Below are 25364 nucleotides of genomic sequence, written 5' to 3'. Positions count from 1 at the left end.
GTTTTATATTAACAAATTATTGTTACGTTAATGTGAAATACCAGGCGTATTTCCACTTTTAGGTAAAATGATACATTATTTATACCGTTCGAATAATAAAAATAATAATAACATTTATATAGCGCAGTTTAGTGTCATTTCACTTCAAGTGCGCTTAACTATAACAAACTTAAGAACGGCAATTCAGTATTAGTGGCATGTTGTTAAAATTATTCCTACAGTGTGCCTTACCCAATACAGATCTAATATTATAACACTAAATATACTGTGTATACAAAGTGATGACAAAACTTAGAATAACAATAACAGCAGGACAGGACAAAACAAGAATATTAAAACTAAAAACATAATATAAAACAGGGGTCAATTTGTGCTCAGAAATGAGAATCTTTTGAGCAGACATTTTAAAAAGGTACAATAAGGAGGCAACCGAAACCAAACAGTTACCGGGAGTTTTAGAATCTGACTTATTATAAAATATTGAAAAGAAGTTAAGATTTTTGAATGGTAAGATTTTGTTTTTAAATCCCGTTTAAATTCAGCCAAATTCTGGAGATTAGTAAGAGCTGAGGGTAGTCTATTCCAGATGAGCGGGCCTCTTACACTAAAAGAGCGATCATAGTAAACGGCTCGATTTGACCTAGAAAGTTCAATTAGACGATTACTAACATCTAGGTCGAAATAACAATGGTCAAAATAGGTACCCAATTGAAACAAGATAACCCATAGGAATAACTTACTATTTTGGCAAAGGTCATCGTTATGAACTCGAAAGCCAGAAGGAATTATTCAATCATACCTCATATTCAAGCGATGAATTCTCTTCCCAATTCTAAAGGTTACAATTTTGAACTCATAAATAGAATATTGCCACTGAGGTCAACATTGATACTGTAGAATCACGAAAGAGAATAACATCACAGGAGCCAATACCAATAGCTTTCTGACCTTTTAGCTTTTCAAATTCAATGGGATCTAAACCTAAGATTTAGCAAATTTCTTCAACATCTTGGAAGGTACTCGTATCATATTTTATCAACTTTTATCGTACTTTTAGCCGAAATTCAAGGTAACAATATCGACTGAAATCTTTCAATTCATTTTGTGAATTTTATCGCCAAGTCACAGGAGTGAAAGAGGGAACAAAGTTTTGAAAGATAAAGAAAATTGGGTTATCGCGAAACCCTCACAAACATTAACTGCAAATCATTCTAACCTGAATCCATATCGTTTTTCCACCTCCCTTATACTCCTTCCGTACAATTTACGATAAGGTACAGTTTGATTAAAACTATATTTTAAATGTCCACAAATGTAGTAAAATCAAACTCAAGAGGGTTTATCTAACGACATCTGGATTCCTTGCAGAAGCACAACAAGATAGCAAACTTTCGTGAAATTTTTTTTTCTCCTTATTTCACGTCGTCTTTCCACGATATAAGATGTTTTCTGAGCCAAAAGCCCCAACTGGCCAAGTAGAGCTGCTGTACGAATCTCAATGGTTTTAAATTACAATATGACGTTCCACAGTTAGCTCGACGCTCAGTAGGATTAATATACTGCATAGTGCGTTGTGGACAAAATGTGCTTTGGTCGTGTAGTCTATGGTGAGAGTGGTTTTGTAGTTCACCCCCAAGTCTCTTGACCCGATTTTGAGAACTTCCGCTAGGGGGCATTAGCGATATTGACTCGTTGAGTTGAGTTTGAGAGTCTTCCTTCCCATCTTACCAAGAAGAAAAATGAGAGTCTTAAGAAATGTGTCCCACTTCGACATAATTGCTAAATTTCTATTTTCAGAGAAATATTCTATCTTCGTAGAAAGCAGTCGTTTAACGTGTTGACCACTAGTTAAAAGTGAGTGGTTCAAGTATAGGGAGTATATTATCAAACATAATAATTTCGGTTTTCGGTGATGCGCGTTATTGCTGTGTAAAATTGTGTGAAGAATATTTCAGACAAGCGATAAAGTAGGATATAGTACATAATATAATATTAAAACAGAAAATTATATAAATTTTCTTTTTAAAAATTGGAATTATAATATCCCGTGATTTTTCACGGGTCTGCGCTAGTCTATCTATTTACTTAAGAGTGGTGTGGAAGGCGGAGAGGATTTGATTTTTATACAAATCTAAAGTTTTATTTCGAGTTTGATGAAATTTTGCACACTTTACCTTGAAAACAAAAGGAAGGTTAGAGTCTAAATGAGATTTTGAAAATAACCCCCCATCCCCTTTTCCCAACACTTGAAGCAGAATTTTGGTACTTCTTGATGAAATTTTGCACACTTGACGTTCTATATCTAATTTATAAAAACCCTTCTCATAGATCAGGCAACGTTAGCTAGTTTTATATAATTTTCTCGTTCATTCAATTTAGATGTGAGATTATGTTAAAATGTTGGGAAAACAAATATAAAATCTTCTAAATTGCAAATATAGAGAATCCCTTTAAATGGAGTTCTCGTTTATTCAGCAAGTTTCTGCGTTCAAAGTATGCCATTTTAAATTACAAACGTGGATTTCATGCTTATTACTTCGCCTGACGTTTCACCGCTTCTGAATGTATTTTCAAAATAATTTGATTGAAAAATCGGATTAACAGTGTTTATGCTTGAGGCCACTCAATAAATCACTTGGCATTTCGAACAAACAACTTCAAGTTATAAAATCATAAGGCGTCTATCGCGAATACCACCATAAAACTTAAAGGTTAAAGGGAGGGAGCCTCCAGGAAGCTGCGCGATAGAAAAGAAAATGGTAGGAAAATCGGCGGAAGGGTTTTCTTATGAGATAAGAGAAGAGACGTGAGAAATAGTTAATTGATATTTGTTTTAGGATGTTATATATTCAGCCAATCTTTGACTATTTTGGAAACATGTTTCAATTTATTTTCAGATCACGTAATTTGGTAAAATATTTTTTTCATCTGGTCTAATTGGCAACCTGGCCGAGTCATGCATTATTAAGTGATTTCTTTATTCTAGAAGGTCAGAGTTCAATCCTTCACACGGAAAAAGAATAATTCATCTCGCTGTATGAGGAACTACTATATACAACTACCAACCTAACCTAACCTGACCGCTAACATACCCAATCAATATAATACCTATTTCTAGTGATATCTATCTATTTATATAAATAGTGTCTTTGACGGGCGGCGTAGATTTGATTTTTATACAAATCTGCAGTTTTATTCCGAGATAGATGAAATTTTGCACGCTTCAAAACTAGAGGAAGGTCACTGCCTACAAAATTCTACACTTTTTACACCTCTTAAAGCAGAATTTTGATACTTGGTGAAATTTTGCATATTTGTCGTTCAAAATAAGAGAAAAATTACTGTCTATACCTGATTTCGAAAAACTCTATGTAAATCCTGGCGTCGTCATTATAACGATTTACCTATTAGAAAATTTATTAAAAAAATGTGCAACGTGCAATAGTTGAAGAGATACCAAACAAATTTGCCCTGGGGCCCGCGAGTTCACTCCGGCACCGGCCAGTTGGCACATCCGTTTCCGGAATGCTCCTGGCATTCAACTTTGAAAAAAGAACGGAAAATCTTACATCCGTGTTGCGACCTCGTTAGAGTGCCCGCCCTCACCCACACACAGGCGCTTTCAATAGCGTGGCCTACACACTGTACCGTCAACTGTACACGGCGATTACCTAGGTACCCGCACACTAAACGTATTGTATGGTCACAGTATCACATGCGAAATAAAACTACACACACAGACATCGTGATATCATATCAAACTTTGTGTCAGCCTTATTACGTGATAGTTTTTTGATTTGCCGACAGAGTGCTCTAGTAGTCAATAAAACGCGTTTAATACTAATTAATGATTAATAACCGTTGATAGTAAAACTGATGTTATATAATGAGTATATTGATGGGATGGGATAATGAGGTTTTACTTTTTCTCGACTCCAGTCTGTACATCGTAAAAGCAGGGGATCAATCTCACCACACGGTTGAGCAGCGTTAGGAGATGTAGGAAAGATTATATGAAGGAGGGAAAACAGGTGCCGGTAGCTCGTTCCACATACGAGCCGTCTACACAAAGACGAGTACAAGAAACGGTCCGTTCTTATGAAGCCAACATTAACTGTAAATGGGAGTTCCGCTCTTGACCTTAGAGTTTCAAGCACGTGCACCAGTGCACCGGAGATAAATGTTGCTAGCTCCTTAGAGCAGGCTCCATCAAAATACATGTAAAACAGACTCCAGATGCCTACATTGCGTATTTGCATGAGAGATGGCAATTGGTCTGATAAAAATGTATTGTCAATCGGACGGACCGCCCTTCTTTGCACAGAATCAAGGAAGTTTATCAAGTATGGTGGGGCTGTAACTTCTCTTTTATAACTCGTACTTTTGGGTGTACTAGAGTGCTAATATTACAAAAAAATGGCATTATTGATAATGTTATTTCCGAAAATAATTTTAACTTTTTTTAGAAAATTCGGTTTTTTGTAAGAAGATTTTCAGGATATCTGTGCGACGCACGGCCAAACTGAAATTTCCTGAAAATTTTCATGCAAAAAATCGAATTTTCGTGAAAAAAATATCCTTTTAGACTAAACAACACCAATAATGTGGAATTTTGTCAAACTTAGCACCCAATCACAATCAAAAGTCACTCAGCCGCCACTGGCTGCAGCCCAGAGAGAGATCTGTATAGAGTGAAGGTCACTATTAAAGAATCTGTTAGCGCTGTGTGTATTGCAAATGTGAAGATCCAGAAAGAATGCAATAAGCGTAATGAATTGAATTAGGAAAAGGAAGCTTATATATTTTGGACGCGTAGAGCGGACCAACTCGGATAACGTTAAAGAGAATAGTAGAAGAAGTAGGGGACGTCTCAGGAAGATATGACACGATCAAGTGGATTATGCTTAAGCCGGGTTGTGTCGAGAGTCATATTAATAACTGAATAGTATCTTTGGTCTCGTTGCTTTGCATCGTGTTGGAATATTATAGCGCTCACATCTCGGTCAGTGGGTCGTGGGTTAGTTTTAGTAGCAAACACGAACACAGAATCACTAATTAAAGTGACTATTTAAACGAAAGGAAAATCAATGTTTTAGTGGTGTCACAATGAACACTTAAATAGTAAAATAATTCTGTATTTCAGGTAGTTGCCTGAACAGAAAATAACGGCTGGGAAAAAACAGAGGAGAACATTAAATAATTAATAACAAACAAAAAATGTTACTCGGTAACAAAAATTATATTCGAGGTTGAAGTATTTATGCTGTCCACGTTTATTAAAAACGTAATAAGGAAATCCAGTCCATTTTTTAAAATCAATTATTAATTCGAAGTCTCCCTTCTGCCTTTTTAAAAATCACGTGAATAACGCAAAAGAATTCCAAATGTCCGAATCCAGAGGGACTATGGTATCCTCAAATGAGTTTGTTATGAAGCAGAAGGGAGTGAGGAGACAAGGAGGTTGTGAAGTACCAGGCTATTCAGATCTGGTCACTAAACACATATTTTGAATGGTGATGTTTAACCTGGGCGATACTGAGAGTATCTACCACTCTGCTTTAACTTATGAGCATATGTCCTTAGTGTAAAATGTATGTACATCGCTATCTTATGACGCTAAAATAAAGAGCCAATAAAAAGTGATGCCAATGATTGTCATAGTTGTTTATTAGCTGTCAAAATGATGAGTTCTATTTTTACTTCCCATCTAAATTGGCTAAGACGCTGTTTTTAATGGAACTCAATTTATTATGTCTGAAAAAATGCTTCTTTTGGACTTGGGGCGTTGCTATTAGAGCTGGGTCAATCGAACCGGGTCGCCGACAACCCACCGGCATCGTGACAATTCGCTCTTTGAGCGGGTTTTATTTTATTTTACGGTTTCATCATTTTTACTCTTAGGTTACATGATATTTTATGAAGGTTACATTTATATTTTGATCGCAGTGTTTACACTTTAGTGAGAAGATCTTAACCATATTAAAGAAAATAACTTTTACAGACATAATGCAGAGAAGATTTAAAACAAAATCAAAGACTACACAGGAAAGTAAATATCAGAAGATAATAAAATTAAGATGAAAAGACAGTCTACAAAATACATCTTCTATGGTGGCTCGCTCACTCATACATCTATATATGGTCGGTCGTAGCCACACCGGTACCCTGCACCCGGGTCGCGAGAGTGGGTCGCAAGACCCGGGTGCTGTCGAAAAAATAACCCGTTCGCTCTTTGGTGGCTCGTGAGCGGGCTTCATCAATCAGCGGATCATTCGCAATCGACCCAGAACAAGTTGCTATAAAATGCTATAGAAAGATGAAAATGTGAAATGTATATATTTTTTATAATTTCCCTGCAATCTCTTAAAGCCTGCTGAAAAGCTGATGTAGTGAGAAGAAACTTAGTTGTGAATGGCAGACGTCGCGATTCTTGACTTAGTAATCAGTAAGTCGTCGACTTATCCGGTAGCAAGATTTCAACAGAAGGTTGCAACGGAAGAATCGCCTTACATTATGTATATATTGTACATGATTCATACTGTCTAGTGTCTGAAGCTTAGACACGATTCGATACATATACAAGAGTGACTAACGACATTGATGTAACCCACGGAGTTCGTTGCACCACTTTCTCTGCAGAGAACAGAAAGGCGATGTTTTGTAGAAAGGGCGAAAACAACTAATTTTACAAGAAAAAGCTTTAATGACAACGATCGCAAACAATGGAAGAAACCTAAGAAATAATAAAAAATAGAATCTAATTGTGCCTTTCAAATGATTTGATAGCGAATTGTGCTCTAACGATACCGTTCAGTGTTAGTTGCCTCAATTTCGATCATGGATGAAAAAAAACTGCAAAGGGAAATGATTTAGTTTTAAGGACATAGCAGAATTATATTTTAACACTTTTATTACACAAATGTGTTCCTAGAATATCGGAATCATGTTCCGCCTGTTCTGGTGTCACTCTCATTTTGCCCCATTCCCCACCAATTCCCTAATTCACACCAATTTGTTTTTATGGACCCCTGCAAAAGCACGTCAATGAAGGACGTATTGACAAGTTCGGTCATTTGTCAACTTTCCAGAGCACGAATGGAGATGTCGACTTGGCGATTAATCGGGAGTGTTAACAAATAACCTATATACTTATTGTCCATAAAAGTTTTGCACCTAGGGATGTTTTTAACTTTAACTTTTAAACAACATGATTTCGTACTGAACGTGTTTATTCGCCCTTTCTACAAAACAGCGAAAATATGACGTGCTTTTGTTTGTCTACTGTAAGTTCGGATTAATTAAGTTTATACGTGTCTGTGACTAAAATCATCTACGACTTATGATGAGTTACGAAACATATATAATGTTTAGTGTGAATTTATGAATGTCAACCGCGCACAATCGAAACTGACCAACTAATATGAATAATCGCGCATTAAAATAATTAGCACCTACTTAATTAGCATAACGTTGACGATGTGGCTACGCTGAACCATTTATTAATTCATAAAGCAGATATTATAACATATTGGTGCCAAGTGCCAAGAAAATAGTGCCAAGATCGAGGTGCATTTAATGTGAACGTATAATTAACGTATTAATCAGTGGCGATTTTCTCTAAAGTGCGTTTGTGGAGTGAACTCCCACGAAAAATAATAAATTATGAAACGAACTTGCATTATGATAATATTAGCAAATTATAAACAGCGCGCAATTAAAATTCTGCCTTTAAAATCCGGTATACTCATGTCGTGCGTTATAGAATCAGCACAAAAAAGGATATATATATTTAATCCACCTGTCGGTGAAATCTTATAACCTACGCCAAAACAAGATAATCATAGTGCGTCGCGGACCTCCGGAATTTGACGAGTGTCACCGAGATTGGCCGAGCCACCGACACCTTTACCGCCCGCGCCGGCAGGTGAACTTTGCACTACATGGATGCAAGTTAAATATTATTTTGCTTTAGTACCTTACAGTAAATTTATGTTCCTATTTTTTCTTGCATTTATCCAACCGTTTGCATTTGTAAATCTACTAGTAAAATAGATTTTGTCTTAATTGTCTATGTCGCTATTGAAGCCATATTGTGTTACGCTTTCTCTAGTTGTTTCGGCTTTCGACTAGAAATCAGTTACATTCAATGTTTTTGACGCAGTTGTTCTTACATATTTACAAATATAATAACTTCTCTTGATAATCTGAACCCCCAGTGAAAAAGACAACGAACCGCCGCTCGTATTAATCAACGCTTTTCAATGCAGCCAAACTCATTGAAGCCAGTTTCGCCAAAATTAATAATCCGCACCAAATACTATTAGTTGGGGTATTTCAAAACTCCGTTATATTTTTTGCTTTAACCAGCAACCGCGTAATTTAAAGTCAAATGGGTACACCGTTAGGTGGACTACGAAGGTCGTTATAATACAGGCATATAGATTGAATTTACATATTGTTATGACATTAAGTGAGCCAAATTTACGATTCACTTAAGATATTATATAGGGAGGGTAGAACGCATTATGTCACGATACCGACATTAAAATTGATTAAATTCTCTTCCATGTCTATAAGGTTGTAAGTGTTTTCGCGCATCACGTGTGGCAATTATAGACATAGTCAACTCAAATATAAAAACCTAGGAAAACTACTGCTAACTAACTAACTAACTAGTCATCACGTCGTTTCCGCAGGGGTAGGCAGAGAGGACGGACCGCGAAACAAATCGGTCTTGGCACACACGCCCCTTGACTCATTCACATTCATACATCGTCTTATACATACTCTTCTATTATTCAGACTTTGACATGGCACTCAAGTATTTGCTTAATTTTAATTCATATTTCTCAGACGATCATAAATGGTTTTACGCACATACGCCTCAAGGATGTTATTTTCACAGTATTCAGTCTATTTTAATTCTTCATTTGTTTTTTTTTGCTAACGCCAACCGTGTTCAGTCCACCATTAATGGAGTTACCTGCATCAAGCCTTCTTTCAATATCTCTGTCAGCCTTCCTATCTCTCGTAAACATACTAAATACCAAAATACACAAACTCATCCACCTGCTCCAAGTATTCATCATTCACGACTATATTGTACACTGTTTTCGTACTGATTTGTTATAATAATAATAATAACTAGATACGAGTATTTCTACGAATTAAACACTAAACTGAAAATAATATTATTATTTGGGAATATAAACAATACTGACATTATTTTCTGACTTAATTAACTTCCTGGTTTTAATTAATTTTTATCACATTTATGGACTAAAATAAATTCTTCCAATCAAAATAATCTGCCCGAACCGAAAGGAAAAACAAATGTTTTATAAAATTATAATATTTACTACGAATAATCACCGTTTTTCAGACAAATCACCAAAATACATAATCACGATAATTTGACTTAAAAAGTGATCTAAAGTCATTAAAATCAATGAAAAAATTATCCTACAAACATTATCTACGTAACCTATTTAGCATAGTTTTGTTTCGTAACTTTAAAAAGTGATATAATCCATAGATTATATCACTTTTTATCAAGGTTTGTTGAATTGTCATTTTGATAGAGAGAAGATTCTTCACTGTGTCGAGCCAGGTTAATTTACAAATATTTTTTTGTAACTTTTTAGGTGCATTTTTTGATAAGGTTATTAATTTTTTTAAGTAAATTTCTTGGTAAATTGGAATTAAAAATATTTGACAATATTAAATCAAGATCAAAATTAATTGAGCAAGGATTTTATCGGAATTATTTATAACTAGCTGACGTGTAACCGGCGTTACTGGGGGTTATCCTTAAGAGAAAGACATATTCCTTTACTGACTTTCCTGTAGGCCTTTTTAAGATATACAATTCCGTAGTTCATTATTTTGATGTATCTCATAAGGTTTAGCCAGCATTAGCAATGTAGTGCCCGAAAATATATTTTAACGACTTGATTATAAAACATTGACTTTCCTCTACTTTCTATAAATATAATATGCATGTATTATACATGTAAACGTTCCGTAAGAAATTCTCTAAATGATAGTGAAAAACTATCAAAATCCGTTGCGGAGTTTAGAAGAACTAAGCGCACAATCAGACACGCGGATAGGACTTTATTTTATACTATTTAGAGATAATTAAAAAAAAATTAAACATAGTCAAATCTATTTGGAGCTATCTCAATAATAATTTAAATGACAGAAATGTTATTGGCCATACTGAGAGTATCTTTCACTCGACCACGTGTTTCACATTGGTAGGTTAAATTGATACGTAAATAAGTAAATTATAATAAATATATATAGTTAAAAATAATAATAAGAATATTCTATGAGTTACGAGTGTGTTTGTGTGTGGGCTGATGGGGTTATCGTTATGTTATTACGTTCAAACGGACCAAGCGGCTGATAAACAATGCTCCAACGAAAGATGAAACACACTTTTTGCTTTTTTTTATAAGCAAAAAGTATTTTCGTAGTTTATAATTAAAACAAATATTATTTTAACATTTTTTATGACGCAGCTTTAGTGAAAAACCTCAAGGGCGTATTCATTATGCATTAATACCTAAACAAAGGTTAAGGGTTGTGCGTCCAGCGTTTCTTCAAAATCAAATATGGATGGAATCTGATATTACACTGGTGTGTAAGGTTGATTTCCCTTAAAAAACAAATACAACAATTATAATGTGTAATATTGAAATTACAGTGCGAGATAAGAAAGGTAAATGCGGGTAACTCCGTCAATGGAGAGAAGCTAGCAGTCCACAATGGGGTGCTGGTACCTACCCTGATGTATGGCAGGTAAGCATGAAACTGACAGAGGAAAAATACAAGTCGACTGAATGGTGAAGAAATGAGGTCCCTGAGGCGTGTGTGTGTAAAACCATGCGATGCCGCCAAACGTTGGCGGCATTTATTTTTACTCGGGAGATATTTTCAATTTGTATTGATATTTCAGGCGACTAATTATTGCTTATAATTATTTGTTATCCTTTATGCTATGCATAAAACCTTGTCTTATAAACATTAATTTATCATTAAAAATAATTATGTTTGACAAGTCAAAAATATTTCACCAATAAATAATAAATAATAATAATAATAATAAAAACGTTTATTTGACAATAATTTTTTACATGTTTGCATATAGTTTGTACACATACATTTAAATGAAGATATTATGTGTCTCGACGCCATCTAGTGAGAAATTTAGCACTAACAAAGTCTTTCCTACAAAAATAAAGTTGGTTGTTTACAGGTGGAAAAAATATAATAAGCAGTAATTGTTGATTGGAGTACTAGTACATATTGAATCATTTGGCGGGTTGGAACTAAGCCGACATAGCTCAGTGGTTTCAGAGAACCTGACCGAACATCAGAAGGCACGGGTTCAATTCGCGTTGGCGGCATTTATTTTTACTAGGGAGATATTTTCAATTTGTATTGATATTTCAGGCGACTAATTATTCGACATTATCGAAATTGGAGTTTCAAGGAATCAGTACATTCCGTGATTTTTCACGTGTCTGCGCTACTATATCACTAAGAGAAAATGAAAGAAGAATGTGTAATCAATAATCAAAAACTCTAGAAAGGTGAGTTCTGGTATCACAAAAATTGTACAGTGTTTTTTTCTATCTTGAAATTTCTAGGGCTAAGTATTTTCAGCCTGGAACTTAGTTAATCAGTTTAAATATGAAATAAAAAGATTTCATTGTGTAAACTCGGCCTAGTAACGCTATAATAATAAGGATTGTTATCTCCACTCTGAAGTCAAAAACCTCCAAATAAAACCAAAATCAAAAAAAACGACGAACAGGTTCTCAAAGTTGAATACTTCATCCGTATTCTGTGTACGTCACGAAACAGTGGCGTGACTCACTATAAACCCCGCCCACAGGCAAACCCCGCTTCAGAACGGATGTGAATACTTTTTTAGAGGCAGATGTCAATATACTCGTATTTTCATGGGAATTAGATCTGTATTGGTCGACTATGATCTGAACGCAACAGTCAGAAAATACGAAACTTGGGAAGAGGAAAACAGAAGCAAAATAGAAATAATGCCATTCCCTGTTTGTGAACATTTCGGCATTGGTTATAGGGGTGACCAGATAACTCAACACAGTGACTATTCAACACGACTTTAAAAAGCGATATAAAGCCAGTACATCGGTGTAAACATGTTATAATCGGATTATCATGTTATTATTATTATTACATATCTGTAATTTATTAAAACCTATTGATTCATTAGTAAGCTTGCAATCCAGTTTTTAACCGGAATTAGCAATTTTAAGAGATTCTTAATAAATTAGCAATAATTATTTTTCTCCTTGTATTGTGCAAAAAATATTTTTTTCGTACCTTTAGCGTCAGCTCGCTACGCCACTGCTAGAAGTATAGAACCTAGAACGCAGGTGTGGATACATTTCTGGAATAGGGGAACGGCCAACCCTCCCCCCTCATTCCAAAGCCATCCCTTCCCCTTCCCACTCCCCCTTATCCTACCGTTTCAGCCACAAACAGTCTAGCAAACTTCCCGAAACGGGGGAGATGTACCACGTACCCACCTACCTCCAGTTTATCGACCCTTCAGGGGGTAGAGAACGAATAAATCATCAATTATTAATAAGATTGTATAAAAGTCATCTAACCTTCATCTTCACAATATCTAACAGTGTAATAATTACTTGATCGACATACTGTAAAACTCAGGTAATTTTTCACAGAAACCACGTTTTAAAGATGATTGTACACTTATTGATTTCGCTTAGAGAGAAGAGTAGAGAGACTCTAAGTTTACACATTATTTCTAGTTATATTTTTCAGTTATTCTCTAGCTATGTTAAGCGTCCTTGAGGAGATATTTAACAAAAATTGCGCTCTGTAAGTAAGCCAAGTATTATTATTATTATTCTAGAAATACGTGGGCGCAAGTACGACGCATAATTGAGGTTAGTTAATTGCCCACTACATGCAGAATACTACGATAGCTAAAGATTATCTGCGGTTACTAACATACGAGGAGAAAGTAAATGCATTATCACAAGGTCAATCTCAAACAAAACATGCGTGGATCATTATAAAAAGAAAGCATTATTCGAGATTTAAACATACTAAATAGTTAAATAGAATTAGATGCTTAATAATTTACTGTATCTTAAATTTCAGAATGAAATATTGCTTTGGTGGGCGAATTAGATAATTAGTGCGCATATGTAGTAAAAATACATAATAAATTATTTAATACTCACGCTTTTATAACAGCCAATGTAGCACCGAGTGTAAGCCCCAGATTCAATGCGCCCATCCACAGGAAAGACATCGTCTTAACTACTTACACTTGTATATAATAACAAAACTTCGCTTTATAGTTTTAATAATAGTCCCGAATAGTCCCGGTGCAGGACACGAATAATGTCCTTCGTCCTTGTACCGAGCGCAACTAACTGTTCCTGGGTCTTGTTAGGTTCGAGGGTATATCCAAGGTTCAAACACCCTTAGAAGAGCGCAGATGAAAAAATAAACGAGATAGAAGCACGCTTTTAGTCCTGGGTCCTTGGGAATACTGTCTCGTATCGTTGCAAGAACGTTCTCCTGTTCACGGTAGCAGGTAGAAAACTGAGTCTAGTTTAAAATTTAAATACACCGACGTTAAACGGTGCTAGTTAATATTTTGCACAAGTTTTTCCTCAAGTCACTATACTTTTCACGATGAAGAAGATTTCAGTCCCCACAAATCACAGCTATTTTTACACATTAAAAGTTCTCGTTTCTGAGTTTTGGAATCATTAATATGATAAGACTCTTTATCAAATTGGCAATGTTCAAGAGTGGGTTAAATTTTGATTGAGATTGCACAAAAGTCCACAATTCGGAGCTTTGGAATCGTTAAATCAATCAGCTTTTTGAGTAGAATTGTTTTTAAATCATCAATTTCACGTTACTTGATTTGATTAGTTTTGGATTTCGATTTCGGCGTTCGTTTTTTGAATTAGAATATAGCGCGGGATTGATCGTATAATATCGTATCTGTCTTGAACGGATTCAGTGTGACACTGGCTGTCCGGCGGGCTTGGTCGCTTGTTTTATCAACTCCCACCCGGCGGGCGTTACGGAGGAGCGTCAGCGCTGCTGGGTACAGAAACGGTTGGAAAGTCCAAGGACCATTTGCCAGCCAATACTGCTCAACTGTTTGGACTTACTATTTAATAATAATAACTGATTCTGCCGGCTCTCGAGTCGGGGAAGCCGTTGCTGACGTCGCGACCTGCGTCACATTTCTGCCTGCCTGGTAACCTGGTACTACATATCAAGAATTAGATTTGAGATTAGATTAGCTGGGGTTTCCCCGCGTGTGCCTAATGCCTATAACTGTTGAAAGGTTAGAGAAACTTATTGCTGTTGAGGAAAATTATTTAACAGCATTTAGGCACATTTTGGATTGCTATAAATAGATGCAACAAATACCAACATCGTTTTAAAAAACTTTATTTCGTCGACACATCATTGTTGTTATACGAGAGTTATCTCGTCCTTGAAGGAAATGTATATCCCAAACCGGCAGACATTGATTTCAAAATAAAGTATGTCTAAAATAATTCACCAAGAGGACATTCCACTCTGGAGATGCACTGAACAAACATAGCGGTATGTGCAAGTATACAAATAATTATTTACCATTGTTTGGTTTCCCGGAAACTAGACTGATGATAAGATTATTCATTCTTATAAGGGAAATAGATTTAATCTATCCTACCTCATACTTCTTTCTCACATCTGAAACTGTACCTCTTCTCAAACAAATCCGTCCGATAATAATAATAACATGGTATTTATATAACGCAGTTTAGAGACATTTCACTTCAAGTGCGCTTATAATAAACTTAAAAACGGTAATTTAGTATTAGTGGTCATTTTCTTTAAATTATTCCTACAGGGTGACTTACCCAATACAGATCTAATATTATAACACTAAATATACTGTTTATACAAAGTGATAACAAAACGTAGAATAACAATAACAGCAGGACAGGAAAAAATAAGAATATTAAAACTTAAAACATAATATGGGAGGAGCAACAAACGCAGCTACCGCTCAAATAGAAATCGCACAGAAAACGATATTAAAGGTAATACTCAAAAAACATAAACTAACCGACACAGACCAAATATTTAAAAGCTGTGACATACTTGATATACGCCAATTATATGTAAAAACACTACTAAACTACATTTTCGACCAAAAAAACAAACCCCAACAAACACAAAATATCACTAATAGACCGGTCAGAAAAGCGTATAAAAAAAACACAAAAACTCCGACGGTAAACACTACCTTTGGACAAAGGCACCATAAATACCACGCTTCCACTTGAAACAAAAATTGAGGAAAGTAAAAATAAATTCAAACACAAAATAAAAAAAATGGATTAAAGAACAAAAAAGAAAATATTTCCAGAATTCTATAACATAAAAGAATAAAACATATACACGCAACACAAAAAAAATATATAAAACACGCAACACGCACAAACACATAAATCATTATAAATGCCGATTTCCATTCTCTTTTAATTTTTTTCTTTTAGTGTGATAATTAGATATTAATTTCTAATCTTTATTTTTAGTTTAAATTTATCTTTATTTTTATGTTGTTTTTTGTTTAAATGTATAAATTCTTATAATATGAAATGGGGGCCTCAGGACGGGTAAACAACCCAGTGAGGCCAACATTACTGAATTAAAATATGAAATACTGTAAAATAATGTATCAATAATAGAAATATATATATATATATAAAACAGAGGCAGTTTGTGCTCAGAAATGAGAATCCTCTGAGCAGACATTTTAAAGGGTACAATAAGGAGGCAACCGAAACCAAACAATTACCGGAAGTTTTAGAATATGGCTTATTATAAAATATTGAAAAGAAGTTAAGATTTATAAATGGTAAGATTTTTTGAATAATTTTGTTTTTAAAGCTCGTTTAAATTCAGCCAAATTCTGGAGATTAGAAAAAGCCGAGGGAAGTCTATTCCAGATGAGCGGGCCTTTTACAAAAGAGCGAAAAACGGCTCAATTCGACCTAGAAAGTTCCGATAAAGGTATTGTACATCCTCTCGACATGACCTAACTACAAAATTGATTTCTTTAATTGCACCATGTTTTCCGGGACCGATTTCCAATCTAGAGTAAGTATAACAGCAGTGGCGTGCATAGGTAAATTGAATAAAGCAAATATGGGTCTATCCAGTGGTCAAATTAAAATAAGTTTTATTGAGGATAACGATTTCAAATAATTTGTCAACGTGTGAATCCCGCGTATAAGTCGTTAGTGTAAGAAATGAACGCCACGAAGTCAACGCTCAAAAAGAACAAAACATTTTTATCCAAAATATTAGTCTAACTTTGCCAAAATATGAATTTCTCATTCAAGTCCACTCACCCTGAAATTTTAAGAACCATTAATTAATTAATTTTATTTCGATTGCGAATTCATTTACATCTATTTATTAAAAATTGACATTATTATTTTTTTATTGAAAGTTTTGATACACATGTGTGACTGTGTGTACATAAATAGTTACGCAAATAAAATTACAGTATAGCAAAACATCCCTCAAAGGCAAAGCTGTCCGCGGGTTTTATAACATTATTGTGATGTACATTTCTTTAAAGTCTATGATATCTCAATTATGATTTTTTTTATTAATGATAAATTTAATTACAAAACTAAAATTTGGAGAAACAAGCCTCACCAAAGCCTTTGCGGGTTTCTCCGCTAAAAGACATGTAGCTTTTTAGAGCGTGATTTTCTCAGAACTCCTTCACGCGGTTCGTTGACGTAATGCATCGGCACAAAAACCTTTCCCGGTACATTGGCAAATTGACGAAACGAACAAACTCATTATGTTTTGTGTGGGTCGTAAACGTATGGCATTCAAAGCAATAATCCCACCTGCATAAGTAATCTTGCATGCATTGCACAATATTCACAAGGAATTTCAGTTATTTAGGATATATTTATAAAATAATAATTGTGGCTGTACTTATTAAAAAATATTACGTTTAATGCTTTTAAGGTCGTCATCGTTTGTTTTATCACACGGGATGAAAGCGTCCCTCAGTCAATTCAATGATTATTTTAGATTTAATTTTTTTTTTAAATGTAAAACCGACAAGAGTCCCAATTGCTCCCAACCGTCAGGGGCCAGTGAGACTATGGCATCTCCTCATATTTTGTGATGCTGAAGGTAGTTGGAAGGGGAAGGAGATGGTGAAGATGAAGGTGGGAAAGAACACACTGCCAAAGCCATTTCAAGCAAAGTTTCAATTCTTAATGGTGGTCTTACACCTGGGCGATACTGAAAGTATCTTCCACTACGGGAAAAACACAACAGGAAATATTACGAAACTCCCAATAATAATTTATCTCGATTCTTTATTATTTACTAGGTGTATTTTGGAATGTTATGCCGTATTGCGCTTCCTCCTTCTTTAGCCAATGATGAACACATTTGCCGAAACATTGTCTGAAGAAGGAGGAAGGAACATGGCATAATACCCAAAAAATAAATAATCGAAATAATTTTGACCGTGAAAATCTCAAAATAATTATGAAATTAATCATGAAATAGCTATGACTGGATACGAAGCGGAAAATATTTAAATTGGTGTTTTTTGTGAAACAATACTGCAAGGGCGTTCTACAAAAAGGTGGCAACTCATAATTAAGGAAGCAATCGGTTTTTACGACACTGTGACTGCACATAATACAATCCAGGCTGTTTTTATAAGTGCGACAGGCCTTCACAATCTTTCCTCTTCTTTGTTCTTAGAAGCTCTTAAACAAAACAGAGGTCGTCCACAGGAAAATACGATATTAATGACAGTTTACACAGAACTGCAGGCTCAGATGGGTGGGAACTACCAAGAAGATGCAAAAACAGATTTAACACTCCTATCGAAAATACGAACGATAACTGTCTAATGAAAAATCAAAAATTAATAAAGCTGTCCGACGGAAGATTGGTATCTGATATTTTTCTTTTTAAAATCATTAATTACCTTATTGCAAGCCCCGTATTACTTTTAATTAAAAAAAAAATGAACATAGATATTTTGAATAAACTGATATTTTTGAATAAATTAGGTTCCCATCTAATTAGGTTCCTATACTTCATTTTACTTAACTTAACTTCACTCTATTTTTGTAATATTTATATTTTTTGTAATACCTGCATCAACTGTAAAGCGCCCTTGAGGTGATATCTCACAAAAGCGGCGCTATACAAATTATCCAATAAATAAATAAATAGGTTGAGCTTGTTCCGAGGTGGCAGACATTTTATATATTTAAATATTTCAAAGGTAATAAAAAAGAAAATTCAAATTAACAAATAAAAAAATTATTAAAAAAAAGAAAAGAAACGAGAGATATAGAAAATAAATAACTGAAAATAATGGAGAAGAAAAGAGAAAGATATAGGCGTGAAGTTTGTTATTGTAGAAGTTATCTGTCCGCGGTATATTTATAATAACTTTGTTAGCCTATCCATGTGTGAAGTTTGTGGTTTAAGTTAAAATTTTAATCTTGTCTTGATAAAAATATTGTTATTTGTCTTCAGAGTCATGTGATGATACCTATGTGTCGTTTCGTAATTGTGTTAATTAAATTAATGATTAATTAATGCTATTATATTTTTATGTTCCTACTGGAGGCATAGAAACTAAAAATATCTTTCACACCAACAATAATTTCAATGCCAATTTGTTTATAAATTCCCCAGTACCTCCCAACCAACCATACCAACCAAAATGCAGAAGTAGCAGATATTTTTAATAGTACCGAAAGAACTAAAAGAAATTTAACACATATTTGTTTAAATTGTTATTAGTTTAAATTTGAGCTAATTTGAATCATTATAATAATAATAATATTTGGCTAATTTATATAGCGCCGTTTTCGTGAAAAAACACCTCAAGGGCAGTCACCTCAATATTAGTATGTTTACACTGCATTATTGTATTGTAATTTTTTTAAGAAAAATGATTTGTTTTATGTCTAAACTTGTAGAGTAAGTTATAAATAAATAAATAAAAACTGAATACTTTTGGGGGCATTTTTTGGACAATGTCTAAAGCTGGACGCCATAAAATATGTTCACTAAATCCCACAAAAATAAAAAAAATAGTCAGATATCGCTTCATACGCTAGATACCAAACAAACCTTTGTGCTGGTCATTTAAACTATTCAAACATACATTGTTGATTCCGATAGGGGCATCGTGTTGTCTTACTATTTCGAACTTTGTATTATCTTAATGAAACATTATTTTCAGTTGAATAATTGATTAAATTAGGCTATTTTAATACTTAAAGAGTAATATAATAAAGTCCATCAAATGATCAGTAGACATATTTCGTAAAACCTAAAACGCAATTCTTTTAGTTTGTCCTTTTTCTAAATAGGTTTTATTGTTACATTTAACTATTTCAGATCTGTGAATGCTTACACAGAAGTAGAGCGATGAGCGTGTGGTAAGACTATGAAAAACTATGTCCAAGCTACGGTTACCAAGTTATCTACGTGTATAGTAAATAAATAATGAAATATGAGGCTGTGGTAAATCGATTATTTGTATTACCAATTTCCGTTTTAACCGACATTACTCTAAACGTACCGTGCAAATGTAATCTACACAAGCGTGACGTCAACGCCGCCGAATCAACGAATAAAAACGAACATGTCGTTTTGGCGGCAAATCGAAAATGGCATATTTTAAATCGGTATAGAAAATGTATTCACCAACACAAAAATAAAATTAAAATACGTTCAATACCGTATAGATTTCGAGAAAAAAAACAGTGAAAATACCCTATTACCGAAAATGTCGCTATCAATATAAATACTTCTTTTCAAATCAGACTTCTGAGACAACATTAACGTCAAAATATTTACCTACTTTTGAAAGTATGTAAGTATGCATTTGATGATTCAATTGATGTCACGATTCGACATCAAAACAAACGTATCTTATTTATTGAACACTTAAACATTACTTACCTTTGGAACCAGCAACGCCAAAATCTTCCCAAGTGACAAATTACAGAAGAAATAATGCCTTACCTGAAACAAGAGAAAAAAGTATGAAATTAACGAAGAAAAAACATATTTTTTAAAGACAGTACCTAACTACTGAAGGTATTTTCAGCGTCAACATCATATTATTTATTGCGCGGTGAATAAACGCTGTAAAAAACTATTTAAAAAATACCAAGAGATTGAATTTCCAAACCAATTTTAGAATAAACCGGTTATTGGTTTTTATTTGCCTAAATTTCAGAATATAAATAGCTAGACTTATCTTACAACGTGCGTCACAAGAGACGCTCTGGGGCCTTAGCATGAGAAGTCGATATAGCCCTATAGCAATACGATATCGTTAAAATACGTCATCAATGAGCACTTAACGACATATGCTAGCACGATCAAAATATAACAACCGACGATTGTTAAAATTCCTTGTCTATGGTCAAAGTAGCGACGGTATCGTTAAAATTGCGAGCATGAGAATGTATCGATAGGATAACTTCCGACCGACGGTTGCTAAAAGCCCGCCGAATATAACGTGGGGTCTTGAGTGTCAGTTAAAACTTTGGTTGGCTGTCGATATACGTATTTTTTTAATAATGTCGTTCATTATGCAAAATTTCTGGTTCAATGAAAGGAGGCAGGTTAGGGAAGATCGTAGGATTGAAAGGCGTCGTTTACGCGATCAATTGAATCCGTTCGAACTTGCAGAGACGGAATTCAGACAATTGTTTCGAATATCGCGTATTATGGCTAGAGATCTCATTGATCAATTAACTCCTTTTCTAGTGTCAAAAAATACATTAGGACTTCCAGTATACATTAAAGTGAGAGTATTAAATATTATTGATATCTTAGTAAAACAAAAACACAATATAAATCTATCCACCACTGGAACGACCACGTGAAAAAAATAAATTTGCTTCGATTGCTGATGATAATTTTTCACAATAAAGTGATTAAAATGATCAAAAGTGAAGTTTATTAATTAGTTGTATTATTTATGATGTTGACAGGTACTCGCACCCATCAGCTTCTTTGCTACAGGGAGCTACCAACGTGGAGTAGGCCAAGATCACTTCTTGGCGATAGGGCAAACTACCGTTAGCAAGTGCATAAAACTCTTTATGAAGGCAGTTTTAGAACATCTGTACAGAAGATGGATACATTTTCCGGCTACAAATGAAGCCCGCAAGCAAGTAGAGAGTAGTTTTAGGGAAAAATTAAACTTTCCACATGTTCTGGGATGCATTGATTGCACCCACATCGCCATCGTCACCCCTTCCAGACACGAGGAGCAGTACAAAAACCACAAAGGATTTTATTCGCTGAATGGTCAAGTGGTAAATATTTTTTCAGAAATAAAACAGCCGGATTGTTGTTTTCAAATTTTATTGAAGGTTTTTTATGTTTGAGAAACAGGTCTGCGATGCTACGTTGAAAATATTGAGCATCAACACACGCTTCCCGGGTACTGTCCATGACCAATTCATTTGGAATAATAGTTTAGTCAAAACTGAAATGAACAGACTATACAATCAGAGAATTGGGACATATTTCTTGCTAGGTATGTATTTCAACAACTCATTTTAAAAAAAGGCAAAAAAATCATAATTTAGTAGTTGTATGTACCTATTATAATGGGTGTTTTGTTTCAATCAGGCGATTCTGGATATACACTCGAGCCTTATCTGATGACACCAATATTGAATGCAGTCGAGGGGAGTGCCCAATACAGATACACAAAGGCGCACTGTGAGGCGAGATGTTCCGTAGAACGCCTATTTGGGGCATGGAAGGCTATATTCCGTTGCCTCAGGAAAGACAGAGTTCTCCATTATGAGCCCGATGCTGCTGGTCAAATAATTATTACTTGTGCTATACTATACAACATGATGAAGCACTATAAATCAGTTTCCTTGTTGAACTATATGCATTTAAAAAAGTAAGGCAACAGTACAAAATATTAATAAATTGTTCTCTATTTTCAGATTAACAGACGATTATAATGATAATGTAGAGTTAAGAGAGGTTGAGCTGCTGCACCAGCCTGAAGATGTCAGCAGGGTTGTTGCAGCCCGCAGAGTGAGAGACGAACTAGTGCGAAAGTACTTCTCCCACGAATGATAATATATTAAACAAGGAAACTGACTTATAGTGCTTCATCATGTTCAAACATTGTATCGTATGTACCTACATTGTAAAAACAATTCACGCCTCACAGAGACATTGCAAGAGTTTGAAGAACTGCTACTAATCAAGTATACATATATGCAAAGCGCTGCATGCAATTTTTCACAAAAAGAACTTCAATAGTAGTTTAAAACATTGTATTGTATGTACCTACATTGTAAAAACAATTCACGCCTCACAGAGACATTGCGAGAGTTTGAAGAAATGCTACTAATCAAATATACATATATGCAAAGCGCTGCGTGCAATATTTCTCAAAAAGAACTTTAATAGTACTTTAAAACATTGTATCGTATGTACCTACATTGTAAAAATAATTCACGCCTCACAGAGACATTGCAAGAGTTTGAAGAACTGCTACTAATCAAGTATACATATATACAAAGCGCTGCATGCAATATTTCTCAAAAAGAACTTCAATAGTACTTTAAAACATTGTATTGTATGTACCAACACTGTAAAAACAATTCACGCCTCACAGAGACATTGCAAGAGTTTGAAGAACTGCTACTAATCAAGTACATATTCATATATGCAGAGCGCTGCATGCAATATTTCACAACAAGTACTTTAAAACATTGTATTGTATGTACCTACATTGTAAAAACAATTCACGCCTCACAGAGACATTGCAAGAGTTTGAAGAACTGCTACTAATCAAGTATATGTATATGCAAAGTGCTGCATGCAATATTACACAACAAGTACTTTAAAATAGTGTATTGTATGTATCTAAATTGTAAAAAAAATGACATTTGTTGTTGAGTTTCACTTTTTCACAAGAAACATAAAAATTATGAACATACAAAACGTTAATAAAAATAAAAATTTAACACACAAAGTATACAAAAAACTTATTATCTTGAAAATTATAAAAAAAACTTAAAAACTAATCGTATTCATCCTCCGACTCCAACTTCAACGTATAGTTGGGCGAGTTAGCAAATGATGTTGACGGTTGAGTTTGTCTAGAATTAGAAATGTTTTATTAGAGATCTCATTCATTCTACTTTCATCGTACCTCCTAGCTGGACTGCTTGCCTCTCCAAGGACAATTGTTAATAATCGTGTTCCATCCTTTGTGAACATACTTCGCAATCTCTCAAGTGACATATTAAATAATGCAATATTTAATTTAATTTGTTCAGTTTTGTACATTAAATGTTTTTAAAAGCCTGTATAGATGTATAGCAAATAAATACCTCGCCAACTGTCGTTGGAGTAAACAAACCCTTTCACGTTCCACTGCCGTGTATCTCTGAAACAAGAGATGATAATTCATTAATTTACTAACTTAATTTACCTTCTATAGTAAATTAGTTATTAGTGCCAGTGAGACGAGACCAGAAAAGCACCATGTCTATGTAGACACTGTATCTTGCCCGGTCTCGGGGTGCCTTGACAAATAATTACAAAAAGGAACAGGAAATACCTCAAAAATGTCAGCAAATCGATCCATTGAACTCTGAAATGATAAATAACAACTCATTAATTTATTTTAAATAACAATAGGTAGTCGACATACTAAAAGGAAGATTATAAATTAATTTATTCATTTTGAATTTCTCGCCAAGCTGGATTTTACATGTTTATTAATTTTTTTTAACACAAAGAATATCTAAACAAACAGAACAATAAAAACTCCACCGCGCAAAATGGAAAAATAGTACATTGGGAATAGTACAATAAATAAATGAAATAAGTCAAAGCTGGGCATTTTATTTTGTTCTACTAAGATTTAATTCTAATTTAAAAGTACAGTGCCACACTTATAAGTTGGCGCTGGCCTAAACATGAATTGACGCTATTTCTTTATATTTTAATCTGGCAACTTACACGTGTAGCGCTGTATTTGGGAGTGATTCGAAGAGAAATAGGAAATACCTTAAAAATATTGGAGAATTTATGAATAGCTCCCACAAGCTCCTTGGATGATTGGTTATTAGCCTCCTGCGCCATCACCATCCGAACCCCCACATCTGGCTTGTCAGTTAGCTTCCTCTTCTTGCTCGGGCGAGAAGGGGAAGCTATGTCACGCCATGTCTGTAAAATGTAAAAATAATGTCAGGTTAAAAGTGATTTACGGTCTTATATCAAGTGTCTCGATGATAGATTATATTAGAAGGTCAGCAAAGTTTGCTGCAACCAGTTTGTATAGGTAGGTACAAATACTCACTGTTTTCCACTGCTCGGCTGACTTAGCAGGACCCAATTCTGCCAGTTGTTCCGCCAAATTCCGAACCCCGAGGTCCCACAAACCTTCCAGCGGCGAACTCCGAATGGACAGCCATATAGCTGGTTAGCAGATCCATTTGACTGGTCGTCGACCTTACTCTCTTCCTGAAATCATAATATCAGCATTTTGAATATCTTAAAATACTGCGTATGATTGAAATATTAGTAAAAATAACTTCAAAATTTTGACACAATAGAATGTAAGTATATCTCTTTGATAATAATGGAAATTCTTTCACATAAAAAGATAAATAAATAACTTACCCAGCTACCATTGCTTGCGACATCGTAAAATATTTAAAAAACAAGGCGGTTACAATGATCAAGCTTGAAATCTGACGTTTGACGTCTGACGTCTATCCAATTCATAGACAATTCCGTCCCAGTATTGCCAGCGTATATCGATTTGTATTTATTGCCTTATCGATGTCGTTAGAGATATCAATGGAGTTCTCATGCTAGGGAAGTCGTTATAAAATGGTCGGTAGATACGCTTAGCAATCCGATATCGTTAAGTTCGATCGATTCTCATGCTAAGGCCCCAGGGGTATCAAAAATCGCACGTTTAAAAAAACAGAAAAGTTATATTTTTCTTCAATACCTGTTAAGTGTTAATACTGAGAAATGAATAGGTAACCATAGAATCAGCAGAAGAGTGAAGATGTTTTTAAGGCCCCGTAGTAAGCGTTCAAAGATGGCCTGAAAGGGAGATATGTAAATACGAATGTTCGAGGAAGCGCGTTAATATTTAAAAAAAAAATAACAATATTTAATAAAACACGGCTCGTTTAAAATAGAGCAAACATTTCTCGACAAATGCTAGTTGCATT

At 34.5% G+C, this 25364-nt stretch overlaps 2 protein-coding genes across 2 annotated transcripts in view; both read right to left on the bottom strand.

Moving 5' to 3' along the window:
• Positions 1-25364, bottom strand: part of Flo2 (flotillin-2) — a 710730-nt gene that overhangs the window by 37517 nt on the left and 647849 nt on the right. The window lies entirely within an intron of this gene.
• On the bottom strand, positions 22606-24821 carry LOC149412597 (uncharacterized). Its single transcript, XM_089645351.1, has 6 exons — positions 24799-24821; positions 24476-24572; positions 24184-24342; positions 23732-23764; positions 23502-23557; positions 22606-23267 (listed from the first exon to the last, which is right to left on the bottom strand). The coding sequence occupies exons 1-6, from the start codon at positions 24819-24821 to the stop codon at positions 23189-23191; spliced, it is 447 nt and encodes a 148-aa protein (XP_089501477.1). The 3' UTR covers positions 22606-23188.

Source organism: Hesperophylax consimilis, chromosome 22, assembly GCF_061612785.1.
Source record: "Hesperophylax consimilis isolate HC1 chromosome 22, BYU_Hcon_1.0, whole genome shotgun sequence".
Classification (NCBI taxonomy): Eukaryota; Metazoa; Arthropoda; class Insecta; order Trichoptera; family Limnephilidae; genus Hesperophylax; species Hesperophylax consimilis.
The sequence above is the reverse complement of the archived record's forward strand: the minus strand, read 5'-3'. Positions and strand labels throughout refer to the sequence as shown.